General features: G+C 40.2%; 1 protein-coding gene across 1 annotated transcript in view; it reads left to right on the forward strand.

Annotated features, from left to right (window-relative positions):
• The first annotated feature begins 220 nt into the window (after positions 1–220).
• Positions 221–17644, forward strand: part of LOC124620060 (KH domain-containing, RNA-binding, signal transduction-associated protein 3-like) — a 537488-nt gene continuing 520064 nt past the window's right edge. The window contains exon 1 of the mRNA XM_047146728.1: positions 221–508. Within this exon, the coding sequence (XP_047002684.1) occupies positions 286–508 (223 nt within the window). The 5' untranslated portion in view covers positions 221–285. The remainder of the gene's footprint in view (positions 509–17644) is intronic.

Genomic DNA, 17644 nt, shown 5'->3' on the forward strand with positions numbered 1-17644 from the left:
TCATGTAATTATTGGCAACTAATAATCATAAGAGTAAGTGCGTAAGTCGGTTTCTATAAAAGGACTGTTTAATTACAGTATTTTCTGTACAGAGTACCGTACTTTTCCTTTCGTTGCACATTCCGCAGCATGCGAGCATGCGCAAGGCAGCCTTCACTTGTCGCCGCAACGTTCACGAGTCGCCGCGCCCCTAGCGGCAGCAGCTGGAACTACCGTCGTTGTTGAGCATCAAACGCTTCACTTATTGTGTGGAAGTGGCTGGAAACGGACGTATTCGGTGTAGTAATGGCGGATAACTCTGCAGCAAACGGCGACTTAAACCGTAATAACAATATCAGTGGTACCGATTGCATGAGTGATACAAACAGTGCCAATGTGAAGTCTGAAGGAGACATGGAAACGCAGATACCGCCCGAGAAAGCTGGCGAATATGTTCGTGAACTGCTGCAAGAAAAACAGAGCTTGGATTCCTCGCAGTGGCCAAACGCTCTTCGTCTACTGGATCAAGGTATACGCTTCGTGTATATAATTTTTTAAATTATATCGGATAGGTTAGCCAAAAACTAACAACGTGAGGTTTAAATATTACGTATGTACGGGCAGACATCGATTTTACGTCGATTGTTCTTACGCTATCCTTGATACCGACATAAATGTTACATTCATAGTGATAAAAGTTTAAATCGATTGTTTTGTGTGCAAACTCAGTTTAGATGTATACCAGTATCGAAGTGAAATCGTTATAATAGTGACATATTATATAACATTCGATACTGAAACCGGAAATGACTGGCGAAGTATCACGATTGCTTTATATTTTATTTACTCTTAAGCTGCCCACTTTGCAGCAGAAATATTTCGTGGTTTCTTAGTAGGGATGCGGTATAAACTAAAGCTATTTGTGAAATATTAGGATATTTAATTTAATTATTCGAGTGTAAATTTTTTTGAATAATTTTGTGTTTGCTATGGAATAACATTGCAGTGTAGGATTCTTATAACGTAAACTGCATACAAATATTCATTATAGGATCGTCCACCACCTGCTTTATGCATGATATAAAGCATAGTGTAATGCTGTGTCCTTGTACAAAAAAATCGGTTACATTTCAAACTTACATCTCGTTCTTGTCGTGCTATTGCGTCCACCTACCGGCACCCTTTAAAAGCATATTTCCTATACGGTATGTTCGAATTTTTGGTTGTTTATAGTCCGATTTTAATAACCCGAATGCTGTATTAAACTTAATTTCCGTGCATTATTTTTATTACAGTACTTAAATTGTTTTCCCCTGATTATGTGAATGTCAAGGAGTTTGCATAATCAGAGAAATGACGGTCTTTGACGTTCGGTTGTTTGCTTTTACTATCAAAATCGCTGAATAAAACATCCCTTGATTTAAGAACGCGTAGAGCATCAGTCGGAAGCGTGTTTCGCAATTTTCATGTGACTGTATGAAAGTTTTGTATTTGAAGCTGGGGACCTGTGGCCAGCAGAGGAAACTGTTTCCAGCGTGCACTTTCCATTTTCCTTCCCCCTCACACTTTCCTTCCCAAACTAGGATCGTAGTATGCAAAATGAGTAATTTTTTGTTCATGTAGTTTTGGCTCTTACTCCTCAGCTAATAGCCAATGTGTTCATGTTTGACTTCACAGAGGAGAGCTGTGAGGTACCTTTTATCACACTTGTAGCGTGAGCGTATTAAAGCGAATTAAGCGGGAATAACTATATCTAAGCAGGTATAAAAATAATTGCTACATTTGCTGAATATATTCTGTCGTTTTGGATTGTGTTATGCACGATGGTTATTTTTATTCATACTTAATTACGTTTTGTAGAGCTAGATGTGAACGTATTCAGGAATTACTACGTAATGACGCTCATTTCATAGTGAAAACAACCAAAGAAATGGGCGAGTATGAGGAAGTTCGATGCACTCTCTAGGAAGTGTTCCCGTGCTATTAACAATGTGTAGTGAAAATCACACGAGTTCATATAGAAATTTGTTTCCACTTGCTGTGCTGTTTACAGGAAGGCTCAAAAGCCAACATTTCTACGCTGCCTATCTACATGCGTATTAAAATAATAGACAGGAACGCCTCAATCTAGGCGCAATCTATTTCTCCACTTATTCGCTAGAGGCCTTGTTTACGTTGATCTAGGCAGCAACATAGTGACTGTTTTTGTCTCAAGCCCTATCTAATACGTGATCTACAATTACTTTTTCGTCGATCGGTCTGAATACATTTATTTTTACTTTTCCCTTGCATAGCCTTTTGTAGCTTCCTGTGTCGTTAGTCTAACGCGAGGGGTGCCCACATTATAGGTCATTTATGTAGACTGCTGTTCGGAAGTAGCATATCCTGTTTAGATTTTCTGTCTGCCATAAAATTTCGTTAGTCACGACAATATTACATTGTGGCGTCGCCGGAATCAATCTTAGTTTATATGCCATATCGTCATCGGATTTTACTGCTGTAGCCCATTCAGTTCGTTTTAGCGAATCTTAATTCAAGCTACTAAAGTTCTTAATCACGTAAGATGGTACTAAATTTGTTTGCAGAACCGGTAGTTGCATTAGTAGACAGACCTATCTCAGCTGCCCATTCTGCAAGCTATCCTGTGTACTTTTGTCTCCCGTAGTTAGTTTTATGTTGTTGTTTGTAATTTATGGGTGAAACTTTAGCATTTCATTCAGTTATTATTTACCTCATATCTTGGTTCTGTGGGGGGCCGAGGCTACATGGACTATTAGTACTATCTCAATGCAATTGGAGAGCATACTGCTTGTGAAGAGTTCGTGTTGGGTACGCAGATAAGAAAACGAACATTGGAAAAGTACCAGAACCGATTACAAAGGCTTCAGTTCTCTTATCACCTCACGCCAGTGTGTGTATTGTGGTATTATCAATTTAGACCACAAAGCCTTTATATTCGAAAGCTTCTATGCTACTAAGCCCTTCCTGCTCATTCGATTGAGGCGGACGTCTAATTCATAAATACTTCGTTCATGATCATCTTAATTTATTAAGCTTATTCTTTCGTGACCCAAGCATGGCAGTTATTAATTGCAGTAAATAAGTCGCCTCATCCTCACTCTCTCTGTTAAAAGCCCCTGGTTTCATATAGTCAACCATTTCGACGCATCTTAGACTACCGTAGCCGCTCCACGTGCGGATATACAACGGATTACAGGCCGTCGGTTATATGGGATGTGGAACCAGGATGAGCTTGAATGTACAATTTCAGTTTATCTTTCTTAAGGTATACATCATCTAATTATTTCGATTTTCTGACTGTGATATACACATTTCTCAGTATCATTGTCGAAAAAGTGGACACAGCTTCCCTTTGCAGACGCCCCAATTCGACTGCTGAAGTAGAGGGTCGTCGTGGCTAATTGCGCACAAATTTCACATATTAAGTTATATGTTACGTTTATTTTACACATGTCACACGGTTTGTAAGTAAATACAGCAAAACCCCTTTTCTGTGTTGATTTGTCGTGGTTCAAAGGTACCCCTAATATGTCAGAAACGATCCAAGTTATAAAATTTCAGCAGAAGATAACACGCAGAGGTTTGTTTTGTGTGCAAGTCTCAGTGAACTTTAGATCTCACCACTGTATTTAACAGAATGTTATAGCAACTTTTTAAATACAACTGGTGCTATAATGGTCTTGAATGCCTCAGAATAGATGACGGAAGTAAGTAATAGAACATTTGTTAATGTACATTTTTCACAGAAGAATCAGGCGATGTGCCAGAAGCTAAGTCCGCGGCTATCGCTGCACGCAGTATGGTGTTCACTGCCACATTAACATCGTAGTGAGACCGAAAACACAACTATATCTGCTGGTTTTGCTCAGAAATGTACCACGTGGCCCACTAATTATATGATAGATTGCACCAAATTTTTTTGTATGTCCAAGAGGTATACACAGTCGTTAAAAAGTTCTGTTCCATGTGCTAAGTGTTGCAGCGACGTTCACGGTGAAAGTCTCATCTTACACCTAGTTAGTAATAGCATGTTGCATAGAGGGGGGCACACATTTGATTTGTTGCGTCTTAAGAGTTTTAGTAGTAATTTCCCCTGACGCAATTGACGCTGTAATTTACTAGACGATTATAGCAAGACGTTATAGGTAGCAACAGTTAGTGTAGTAGTCACGCATCGAAATACAACGCTAGCGTAAGAATGCAGTCCGTAATCCTTGGTATTCATCAGGCTTCGAAAGTGTGTGTGTGTGTGTGTGTGTGTGTGTGTGTGTGTGTGTGTGTGTGTGTGTTTAGTCCTTGTTACGCTAGTACAAGACCGTTCATTAACTACACTCTGCTATAAAATTTATTAATTAGGTCATCTGAGATTGGCAAGGACGGCAGACGAAGTTAGTCGCCGTCTTTGCGGAGTAACCATCTTGACATTGGCCTAGAGCGATACAGATAAATCGCAGAAGTGAATGTAGTGATTTGAACCCTGGTGCGAAATCAGGGCGTTAACCACCGCACCACCTCGCCCGATACATAATAACTGCGTTTGGAAACCAACGATCACACCGTATTATAATGCGTGGTAAGTCTCAAATAATGTACTTTATTATATATACTTGGGTATTTTTGCTGAGTCGAAACAACGGGAACGTGAACATCGAATTCACGTTGAGTTCTTCGTGGCCAACATATGTGTACCGTCGAAGCCATGTGTCACACCGGCAAGACACTGGACTGTAGTTAAGCAGAGCCTAGGTTCAATCCCAGAAGAAGATACTGCCAATTTATTTCTATATCCTTCCATATACCGAGCTTGTTTCCATGTAATATGACTTCATCGTCGTCCCATTTCCTTCTCTCGCCATGCGACGATCTTGAAATTAAAATGATAGCTCATAAACGAAACATTCGTAATTACGGTGTCATTCTTAGCGCTCAGTAGAAGGGAAAATAATTAGTATTTTAATTATGGTCTTGTGGGGTGTAAGTGCATTTCATCTTTGAAAGATCGAAGGCCGTAAGTAAGTTTTTAATCTCACTCTATATCTTCGTGATTATCATCATCATGCTTCTGTCATTCATTAACAGATAAAGGCTTCCTCCTAGATTTTGCCATTCATTAGTCTTCTGCTGTATGCATTCATCCGGGTTTTGCGTGTTTTGCAGTCATCTACCCACTACCCATTAGGTCGTTTCAGTCAATTTTTATCTCATGAAATTAGCAAATAACTTGCAGAAATAAGCGCTGATTGTAATTCTTGCATTTCACATGCATACATCGATATTTTATTTTTTTTAACCATACAGTCATCCTTCGCATTGGAAGCTTAGTTTCGAATATGTTGTTTAGAGTACAAAAGGCCCTCCAGGAAATTATTTTCCTTCTCTATATTTCTTCTCCTGTCCAACCAGTGAATGTCTGAGCTGCGCCAAATATAAAGTCGTCAACTAGATCTCTTGCTTTATTGATGCTACAATTTATTTTCAAGTCTATTTCAAAAATGCTGTAATAAGATCAGTTTGTTGCTCCAGTACGTGAGACAAACAGCGCAGTTTCATCCACAAACAGGAGACAGCAAAAATCATTTAAAGTATATGGTCATATCTGAACCAATTGGGGGGGGGGGGGGGGTGCAAAGTTAGTTCCTCTCGGCCTGTTGCGACCGACCAACATCTTATTATTATCACAAATGTTAAGCCCTGCCTCCTGCATGAAAGCTCTCTTAAGTCATTGCAGCACACTTGGTTGTATAAGGCAGGTCGCCCACCGGAGGGACGTGGCAAGTGATCCTGGCGGGTGAAACGGTGATAGGCAAAAGGCATGTGTCTAGCTTGCAACTTCGTGTGGATCAAACCGAGCAGGTTTACCAGACTGGGTCATCCGGCAGGCCACGTCATTACCAGATGAATGCACCGTGTTTCACCTTTGCCACACGGCGCGTCTAGGCCACTGACAGTTTACAAAAGTTTCTGCTTAGGTTGTGCAGTTGTCTTTGTGCGCGAAAAACTGGGACGATCCTAGGTTCGTTCATTTTGGTAGTCCTGTGGAGAAATACCTGCATATGTACGATCGTAGCACTGCTGATTATAGCAGTAGGAAAGCTCAAAATAAATAGTTGAAAAGAACTGCAATTCAAATGTCATGGACGAGTACAGTAAAGGAAATTAATTTCATTTATTTGTAGAGAAGAGAAAATACAAAGCTAAATAGAAATACCAGATAGTTTTTTCGTACAAAACATGTCTACAACTCTTTTTACTGATATGCTGGACCTAATGTAATGTCAAATCCTTTTAGTATGTGGCTTCATACGTACTTTGTTCTTAGAAGACAGTACTCCACTTGGGCTAAGCAAGAACCTGTAGACCAAATTTCCTAACACTGTAGATAGCTGTTTGTTTTCATGCTTTTGATATTAGTTTTTAATAGGGTATTTCTTCATTGTACGTAGAATATACGCCATCACGTATTCGTGTAAAGTTATGAAACTCTCAAATCTGTTTTGTTCATATCACATTTTATTGAGTATCCGACCCCACCAGCTTCGCGCCAACATATCAAAAGAACTATTTACAGGTATCTTGTCTCCATAGATATGCCGTCATTATATGCACCATTCGTTTTTGAGGACAGGATCTGATTACGTGTTTTGTGAGAGGAATAGCTTAACCCTCAGCGAAAGAGATTGTCACAAGTGCAGGTTTCGGAAGCGGGAGCTCCTGACCTGGTTCACTGAAAATGCTTCTTTTAATACTTCGCTGTCAATGTTGCTGCCATAATTCGCAACATCAAACATGATCAATCTTCATCTGAAACAACTTAATCATAAAATATTTCTCCATATTTACCAAGAGTCGTAACTCTGATGTCTTTCCAGTCGAAGATATCAATACAGCCGCAGATTCCACAGTTCCGAATAACGATCAAATGTTTTCTTATAGATTGAGTTAGTGTATGGAAGATTCAGACAGCAGACGTTTTCGTATCGCCTTCAACGTTTCAGCCACAATTCATCAAATGGTAATGTGTTCTCGGAAAAAATGACAGCAGAATTTACTAGGCCAGTAAGGCTGTAACCATATACGTCCTTTAGGATCTTGTTGATTAACATTAAGTCGATTAAGGTCAGAACACTTTGATCGAGCGAAGAAGACGTAGTGCCTCGTTACTAACGCCGATCATTTCTACCGCCTTCGAGTCACCCCACAATGACGCCTATTTACGGCGCCCAACGAATAGCATTTCACCACATCGATTCGCGGTCAAAACAAACATCTATGTTCTTCGAAACACACGTTACGTTTCATCGATCTTTGGAATTTTTGTCTCAAAGTACAACGAGATGATTAGCGGCCTCAGCGAATTTTAACCGATCGCCCCCTAGCTTTTCGTTCCCTGTCTTCATAGTTCAATTTATTATATGTCATGCACCACAGTTGTCATAGTGTAAAATGTTGATTGCAATTTGGGAATTGCGGTATTTACTTGGAGTATGTAGGTACGTAAGCAGTGTCATTGATAAATTCGCCCTTTGGTTCAGGATGTATTTTATCTGCATCAGCAACGCAGTGCCACAGTTGTGGCGCGACAACCTAATTACCCATTCGCTGACAAACTCCATAACGATGAAATGTCTGATTAACAGAAGATAGAGACTACAGTAAGGTGGGTACACCAGCAGTTATATTCAGGGTTTTCGGAGGTTTCCCATGGCCTTGAGACAAATGTCGGAAATGTTCCGAACACCGCCCATATTCCTAATTGATAAGGAACAAACCGCCCCATACCAAAAACCACAAACATACTCATAACCGGAAACCTATTGACATCAAGTGAAAACAAATAAAGATGCAAGACAGATCCGTATACACGATTCATCAGTGGCCAAATCTATCAACTGGTTTTGCACACTTCCTGTAACAACGATGTTGTGTCTGAAGTACCCCCTCAACGTCAATTAAGGCCTGAAGATGGTACACTGAAGCACCGAAACTGGTAGCCATATAATAAATAACATCGTAAGGACTGCAGTAGGTGTTCCATTTTATTACGAATATTACTCAGGTGATATGATAAGACGTCTGTGCTGAAAGTATCAGTTTTTTCACTACCATAGTTCCAGATTATTCCGTGCTGTACATGTGTTTCACTGACAAGGAGAGGCCCCAGCATTGGAATTGACGTTTTGAAACCGTCTATAGGGTTAAGATCCCAGGTATCACACCCTACAGTCACGCTAGTGTTCCCTCGTTTGCAAGTAATGGACGAAAATTTTTTCAGAATTTCGCATGATGCTCTAAAGCCTTAAAGAGACCAAATTAGCCAATCGCACGATTTAAGTAAAAAACGTTTACATCACAGTCTACTACGGACCATGTTTTCTTTTGTTAATAAAGAAATTGTTGCGTAGCGTAACGGTTACACTCCTCACGTGTGGGCGTGGGCTCAAATCTCCTTCGGTGCTTCGAAATTTTTATTTTTAAATATATAAATGACCGCTCATTATTTTTATTCAGTTAATTGGTTTAAATTTAATTACTTTAATTTTTTTCACGTCATTTTAATCATCATATTAACTTTTTCATTTGCTTTCATTTTCTTCCTGTAATTCTTTTTCCACGTGGAATCAATGTGTGTGTGACTTTACTTATTTTTATTTACCCTAATATTTAAACATCTGAAAATGCCGATCTAAGGGTTAAAAAACAAAAGTAGTAGTTGTCTGTTTGTATTGACAGTGCAGTAGTTTAAAAAAAGTTTGTTGCACTATGGACAAAACAGCATTGATGAAGAGTTACATGAGGAAGGGATAATAAGTACAATGAAATTCAGTCATAATAAGTAATATAAATAATGAATGCAATAAATTGCACGATAAAACAGAAGAAATTTAATCTAAGTCGATACATAAAAATAAATAAAATCTCATGAACAAAGTTCCATGTGGTAAAAGAATTATAGGTAGAAAAAGAGAGCAAATGAAAAAGTTAAATCTGTGATTAAAATGATGTGACAAAACAATAAAATTAATCAATTTCCCGCCTGGAAGTTCTACGCACTTGTAGGGTTCAGCTCTTTCAGCAAGTATAAGTAAAGTTGATGCCTCATTCTTTCAGTATCAGTTTTTGAAGACCCCACTCACTTTTAAATCGAGAGAGTATCCTATTCACGTACCTCGAGATTCTAATTTTTATGCTGTCTTGTTTGAAGGCGCTATTGCCGGCTTTATGTTCGAAGTCACGCGCAAGAAATCTTTAAGCTTCAATAAATGGTGGCATTTATTTGGTAGCTATAAATTCGCTTGCGCGTCCATTTCAGGGATAAGATACGCCATAAAGTTTGCCCCCTTTAATCCATTTTCTATCGGAAGATTGAGCAGTATAAAATTTTGTTTTACGCCGCTCTATATCGGGAAAGCATTGTTCTTGCTGCATCACAGGCTTTAATATCGCTATCCGAAAGTGAATTTCAACTTATAAAACTTGGCCGTAACTTCCAGACTATATCAGACACAGACGGCTGTTTTCAGTCGACTGTTCGTAAAAATTGCGTCTTTCAGTTAAATTTTTCTATGTTCGTTAATTTAATACATAAGCGCGTAGAAAACTGAGTCGGCGTACATCAAACACACCTTGTATTTTTATAATTTAAGTGGAGGCTTTTCTCATCTCGGAAACTGAGTTGAAGTCTGGAAAATGATGTTATTTATTGAACCTGCACAGAACAGAATGCGCTATGTCGCATAGAGGAAAAACTTGTGACACTCCTATAAAATATTTTTTGCTCTCGGTTGTTGCTAATGACAACCAGAAATTCCAGTACTAGTAATTATGGCATGAGCAATTTTACATATATATTTGTAGAACTTGGATATGAGGAAATGTGACATAAGGTATAAGGTTTCAATGGTTGTGACGGTAATTTCGAATAAACGTATGGGACCATCTCCGTTGAACACAGAGACTAGGTCGTCATGCAAGACCTGAGCTGTCGACGTGAAATCACGTGAAAGTGCGCGTAGTGTGTTACCTTAGTCGTAAAATGAAAGCACTTTGTGAGCTTGTTTGAGTCCCATAAAGAAGATTTCTCACAAATTACATCTGTACCTAGTGTAAGTGATCTTCGATTATTGTGCCCAAATACTAGGCGGAGAAGTTATTCGTGCTCACTTAGGGATTAAAGGTGAAAGAGCTTCTCAGAACTGACAACTATGAAGTGTTGATTGAATGTCTATGGTAATAATATTCAAGATGAATTGACACCCAATTTCTGGGGGCATTGTTCTGACGCAGTCAGTCAGGATGAAACAACACATCTTATATTATTCATCTTATGACTGTTTTCTTTATTTTTTTTAGAGGGCCACTAAACGGGCAAGAGACAAGTAGTCCATATAGTACTGTTCCTTTAGTGAGCCCCTGACACATTTGAGTTCGTTATTATCCTCATTACATGGTATTGGCGGTTTAATCGAAAGCATGTTTTACCTTAACGGGTACAAAAAAAAAAGGAATGGGTTTCACTGAATTCAATAATTCTATGTGAGGGGAACTCGTTAGTTTACTATTGTTTCACGGTCGATGAGGGTACAGAAGGTAGAATAATTTATGTTATTATTTTTATATATCCTTCCAAGCATTTCTGCTACTACGTCATCGTTTGTCAGTCTTAACGGTTCAGCCAATATTTTTTATGTTAGTACTAGCCGAGAAACTTCGTATTGTTCGGTTATTCATGTAGTTCAATCTTACGTTAAGTCCATCTCCTCCAGCCTCCTCTCTCTGTCTCTCTCTTCTTTCCCCTCGTCTCTGTCCACCTCGTCCTCTTCCGTTTCTCAGTCCATGTTCTCCTCTCCCCACCCTCTGTCCCATTCTCCCAAGTCTGTCCATCTCAGCCTTTCCTCCCTTCTGTCTCCACATCATCACACTCAACCCAACAGAAAGCGGGTGGTTCTTACCCCTACAGTATTTTAGTCCAGATTGTAACTAATATGTGTACCAAATTTGATCAAAATCGTTCCAGAAGTGTAGACTTTGCCCACATATGCATATGTCGAATGCATTTCGCACATATTTACGTGTATTTATACACACATTTCACCTGAACAGTGTACTATACAGTGATACAATTTTGCTGGTTCACCCAGTGGCATATTGTGAGTACTGTCTTGTAGACGTGTCGCAAATACAGTTAGCAGTAGAGAAGTACTAAATTAAAACGCCCCACTTCAGGTGGCAGTTTTACTGCATGAACAGACAAAATGTAGTAAGTGACAAACTTTTTTCCTTTCATCATATTGTGTTCATCAGCGAGAAAGAGGTTCGTGATTTAAAATTATGTGTAAAGTTTGTCGCAAGTATTTAGTGCTCTCATTCTCAAATACAGGATAACGAAAGTACGGGTATCCTCCCGTTGTGGCCTATATCACAACCACCCCTTTTATAGGTTGGTAGTTCTTACCCCAAAAGTGATTCTTTCCAGACAGTAAATGATTTGTGTACCAAATCGATGTGTGACATCGGTCCAGTATGCGGTGGAACTAATGAACACATTAGCGACGGTACAATAGTATTTGCTGCTGATGGCATAACATGTTTTGGGAAATGCCTGCGGGTGTTGCGTTGTGCGGTGAGCCCGGAATCCACATTACACACAGCTCGCGTGCCCGCCCGTGCAACGCACCGGCGGCAGCTGTTAGCCGTGGCGGTGTTGCCGCGTTGCCTCACAACTGTATCTCAGCAGGCAGTTCCCCCCCGCAACAGGAAATCGGCCGACTCGGAGAGACACAGTCGTGCATTCCCTCCCGCAAGTGTTACACTGTTGTCGCCCTAAACCAAGCTACGAGGCTGGCCCGATGGCGCCGGAACATTGTGCGTCACAAGTTCCTATTCCATCCAAAGGACAGCTCAGTACTTTGCGATGACTGAGGTGGGCTGCGGTCATCGTGATAGCGAATCTTCTGTGTTGCTCTCGTGTCCCAGGCCTAATATTTCGCTAACATAGAAGCTGGTTTGGCGGAACGGCAAGAGGCACGCGAACCGAAAGAGGAATGAAGAAGCTTCGACGCAGCTAACGTTGTAACTGTTACGTCGCTATAGAAAGTTACATTGTTATCAGAAGCGAAGATTATTTCGTTATGGTTGAAGAATAGAAAGTGAAATGAAAAAGGGAAAGTCGAAATGAAATAGCCCGTGCTCCTGCTTTACCAATAATTGTAATGAATTTAAATCTCACTTTTTCCACGATCTAAATTCAGACTAAATTTTGTACCACTTCGATTCAAGCAAAATGCCAAGCACAGAAATATCAGTTTGGTTTTATGGAAAAATCAACCATGATACAAGCTAATATTTGTGGACGTGCTAACGCGTGTTGCTTACCTATTATTTATGACACTACAGCTCGGTTGCTATGCAGTTGATAGGCTACAAATCTAAATATCTTATAAATGATAAGTTGTCGTGTTGGATGTCAGATCTGGATGTTGGATTGAATAAGGGTAGCTAACCGTTCTGTCGTCTTCTAAAGTTGTCTCCCCAGCGCTTAAGACAGCTCGTCGGTCGTGGAATCTTATTCGGCGGAGGCCGCTATGCTGCCATCTCGAACTTGAACCTGTGATTGTGCTTTTTATGGGATGCAACTTGACCAGGTTAGTCTCTGTATCTACTGGGGGCAAGATCTGTAGTACTGATAATGGAAAATGAAATGATCGTATGGCATTGTTGGCCGGGAGGCCGCCGTATTGCAAGTCCATTTTAGTTGACGCCTCTTCGGCGACTTGCGAGTCAATGATAACGAAAATGATGGACACACAACACCCAGTTCCCTGCCGGGAATCGAAACCGGGCCCCCTGCGTGATAGGCGGTAACGCTACCGAGGCGGGCAGTACTGAAAATGATGGTAGGCGACACTTCTCTATTAATGTATCCTGTTTGTTTACATTTTATATAATCATTTTTTACACCGTCTTCTACATCACTTCACAGCTTTCTAAATAGTACGGTAACTTTTTTGACAACTTCCGAATCTCATGATAATTTCTATGCAATTATCGTGCCGCAGAATATTATCAATAGTACTTGATAATTCCAAGAATGTGATTAATACTTGGCTCTGATTATATCAATTATGGGGCTCATCGACCCTTCAAAAATTTCGAACATTAAAGAACACATGCCTGTCCAAATCAGAGATACACTTCCGGCTCTGAAGAAGACTGGCGCTGTCGAAGTACTTCGTCGCCCAGGCACGCCGCACATCGGTTTCAATATCGTTACTCTTATGTTTCTCATGACTAGTGAAATTTAATAAACAAAACGATAAACTAGTGGGGTAAGCATGAGAGATTGTCACACTGAAAACTGGGTTAAGTACAATGAAAAGTATATAAATAATTAATAAGAGAAGTTCGGCGTTTTGGCGCCTAACATCCGAATGTACCGACCAGTCAGAATAAAGTTCAGTAAAATTTTCGGACTCTCCCACGGGAATAGTACGTATGTACCATCTGTTGCTTGTACCTCACTCCACTTTTGTACCATATACTACTTCACGTGTACCAAGCTGCATCAAAGCGAGCTTCTAGCAAGATAAAATACTTCCAGAATGAGATTTTCACTCTGCAGCAGAGTGTGCGCTGATATGAAACTTCCTGGCAGATTAAAACTGTGTGCCAAACCGAGACTCTTAACTCGGGACCTTTGCCTTTGGCGGGCAAGGGCTCTACCACTTGCCCGCGAAAGACAAAGGTCCCGAGTTCGAGTCACGGTCCGGCACACAGTTTTAATCTGCCAGGAAGTTTCAGATAAAATACTGTCGGCTAAAGCCAGGAATATGACAATCTGGGGTTCAGTCCAAATTAATTTCTAAGATTTTGTGTACAATGTATCACGCCCTTCACCTCCTGCAACGATTCGTTAATGTGACAAATGCCAAGGAGCCAGTGTTACGGGTAACTGGCTGAGTCGGTCAGTACAGAGAGGTCGAAGGGAGCAAATACCTCCAACAGGACCACGTGTACTGAAGCAGTACGGGGCTTAAAGGAACCTTGTGTTGAGGAAAGCTTTGCATCACCTTAATGGAAGACTTCCTGCTCGTACAAGCACAATGCCTTTGATACCAGTGTAAGAGTGAGCTAAGTTTTGACTCCATGGAGTTCATATTCTCAGACGAGGATATCACACGCTTTGCGAGCACCTTGCCGAAATTTGGGTCAGTGACGTTGCGATTGGTGAACACTGATTCAGTTTTTGAATTTGAATATTTATGCAAAATTGAGGATGTTGAAGATAGTTAAAAATGCTTACAGTTCACTTTTTTTTTCAACTTGGAAACATTAAACAGTGGAAGCCCATTGTACCAGTGCAGTAAAGACCGATGTCATCAGATTTATTTATTTCTTTGCTTATTGCAATATTAAAACCCGCCCTCCTCCGTGCTTAAAACAGGTCGTACAATCCATTTAGTACGTTGAAAGTTCTCTGCATAATAATACGCGCTCTGATAATTGATCTGCGGAGCAGTGATTTGTAAGTAAAGTATAAAGACTGACTGATAGTTTTTCCTGTTTCCGAAGAATAATAGGGCTAGATCTTATGTGGTAATGTCGGAAAATATTAATGTATGTTAAATAGCAATGAACCTTTTGGGACTCACAAGGACAAAGTGTAGGACGTAATGTTAAGCCCGACAACATGCACATTGGGTGATAATATTTATGCAGAACTTAGGAGACTGATGATTGTTAATGACACATTTCATACTTTTTTCAACGTGGAAACGTAAAACAGTGGAAACCTGTTGTACCAATACACTAAAGACTGATGTCATCCGATAGTGATGTAAACAGTGATATCTCTGTGTTATATGCGTGGCTGGTTGATTGATGACAAAACTATTTTACAGTTCCGGTCCGAGAATAACTACTAAAAAGAAAAAAAAGGATGCCCTTGTTTGCATACTCGTCTGTGTCACCTGAAACTGGATCATATCTATCGTGACTATAAAATTTGGTCTTTTAAAATTTCACGCACTGAAGTTATTGTAAAATGATGCATCTGGAGCAGGTTGTAGCATGTCATTGGCGAATTCCCAATTTTATAAAATTAATCCTTGAAGTCGAGTTTTCTCAAGTAATCTGATAATGCGTTTATACTGTATTTAGCATACTACTTAACCTGTCGTTAAATATTGTCATCTTACTCATTTGACTGACTTAAAATTATGTTCTGACAAACAGCATAAAGACAGATACTGCCGCTATGTTTTTATGCCTACCAGAGGGTCTCATTTTCACTTTGACCGCCCCTACAAATACGAGGGATGTTCAGTAAAGACTACCTCTCATTTTCTAAAAACTTTGTTTCATAAGTTTACAAATTCAGGCATAAGTTGCCTTCAGTACGCTCTTCACCCAGTAGAAAGCACGTGTTAAATTTCTGTTGCCACTGTTGGAAGATTTGATAAAGACCCCTCTTTGTCATTGACTTCAAAATCACCTCTGAAACTTTCGCTGCCGGCCTGTGTGGCCAAGCTGTTCTAGGCGCTTCAGTCTGGAACCGCGCGACCTCTACGATCGCAGGTTCGAATCCTGCCTCGGGCATGGATGTGTGTGTTGTCCTTAGGTTAGTTAGGTTTAAGTAGCTCTAAGTTCTCGGGGACTGATGACCTCAGATGTTATGTCCCATAGTGCTCAGAGCCATTTTTTTTTTAAACTTTCGCTGTCAGGTTTTCATTATCAAAACGACCTACCTTAATGCTCTTTTTGGCAGTGATGTAGAGGAGAAAGCCTTACGGTCTGGAGAGGAAGGTTCTTTCCTATTTTTCTCTTTTCCTGTTTTTGGACTGTGATGGTTCACTGGCACATGACCTGACTAGCAAGCTACTGTCATTAATGCTCTTGGAACCATCCGTTTGTAATTGACGAATGCGATAGCTATGGCCATTTTCGCTAACATCTGAACAACACGCTATTTATTTGAAGATGGTCGGCTGTGTTGCACCACTCTTTCACTTTTTTACATCTGGCTCATAAAGATACACCAACTTTTCAGCAGCAGGAATGACGATTTGGCTGTGTGTGTCATCCTTACCTTTAACACACTGTTTCCTACAGTGATATATCTACATCTACACGACTAGCGTGCAATTCACGATTAGGTGCCTGGCAGAGGATTCATCGAACTTCCTTCAAGCTATTTCTCTACCATTCCTCTCTCGAACAGCGGGAAAAACGAACACTTAAATCTGTCCATGCGAACTCTGATTCCTCTTATTTTATTACAATCTTAATTCCTCCCTATGTAGGTGGCGCCAACAAAAAATTTTCACAGACTGAGGAGAAAGCTGATTGAAATTTCTTGAGAAGATCCTGCCGCAACAAAAACGCCTTTGTTTTAATGACTGCTACCCCAATTCACGTATTATACTCGTGGCAGCCTCTCCTGTATTTCACAACAGCACAAAAGTGGCTGCCCTTCTTTGAACTTTTTCGATATCTGCTGGCGATCTCGTCTGGTGCGAATCCGACACCGCACGGCAATATTCCAGAAGAGGACGCACAAGCATAGTGTAGGCACTCTCTTTAGTAGGCCTGTTGCATTTCCCCAGTTGTCTGCCAATAAATCGTAGTTTTTGGTTTGCTTTACCCACGACATTATATAGTTGTTCCAACTTAAGCTATTCTTAATTGTAATCTCTTAAGTGTTAGGTTGAATTTACAGTCTTAGATTTGCGTGATTTACTATGTAGCCGGATTCCTTTTGGTATTTATGTGGATGACTTCACACTTTTCATTATTTAGAGTCAGTTGCCACATTTTACACCATACAGATACAGTGTCTAAATCGTTTCGCAATTTGATCGTGCGATGACTCTATACAGTGGTAAATGACAGCAATACCGGCAAACAATCTAAGATTGCTACACAGATCGTCTCCTAAATCGTTTATGTAGATTAGGAAAAGCAGAGGATCTATACTACTTCCTTGGGGAACGACGGATATTACTTCGGCATTAATCGATGACTTTCCATCAGTTACTAAGAGCTGTGATATTCCTGACGGAACGGGCAATGACGAATCCAGTCGAACAACTGAGACGGTAGTCCACAGGCACACATCTTAAATAGAAGTCACTTGCGAAGTACGGTGTCAGAAGCCTTCTGGAATCAATTTTACATCACCTATCATTAGCACTCATTACTTCGTGAGAATAAAGAGCTAGTTGTGTTTTACAAGAACGATATTATGGGAATCCGCGTTGGCTCTTTGTCCCAAAAAAAAAAAAAAAAAAAAAAAAAAACCTCCTTCGAGATAATCGTAATGTTCGATCACAATGTATGTTCCAGAATCCTACTGCAAATCGATGTTAGCGATATTGGTCTGTAATTCAGCGAATTGCCCCTATTTTCTTTCGTTGGTATTGGTGTGACTTGTGCAACTTTACAGTCTTAGGTACGGATCTTTCAACAAGCGATCGGTTGTAGAAGAGTGCTAAATATGGAGTTATTGTATCAGCATCAACTCGATACTAGTTACGCTCAGTAGTAAGCAGCCGCAGCATCTAGCACCCACACTATACACGTGCTAATGTTCCTTATAAACAGTGTGGACGCTTCCATTCGAAATCTCCAGCTGCATACAAGATTGGCG

This window comes from Schistocerca americana, chromosome 6, assembly GCF_021461395.2.
Source record: "Schistocerca americana isolate TAMUIC-IGC-003095 chromosome 6, iqSchAmer2.1, whole genome shotgun sequence".
Taxonomy (NCBI): Eukaryota; Metazoa; Arthropoda; class Insecta; order Orthoptera; family Acrididae; genus Schistocerca; species Schistocerca americana.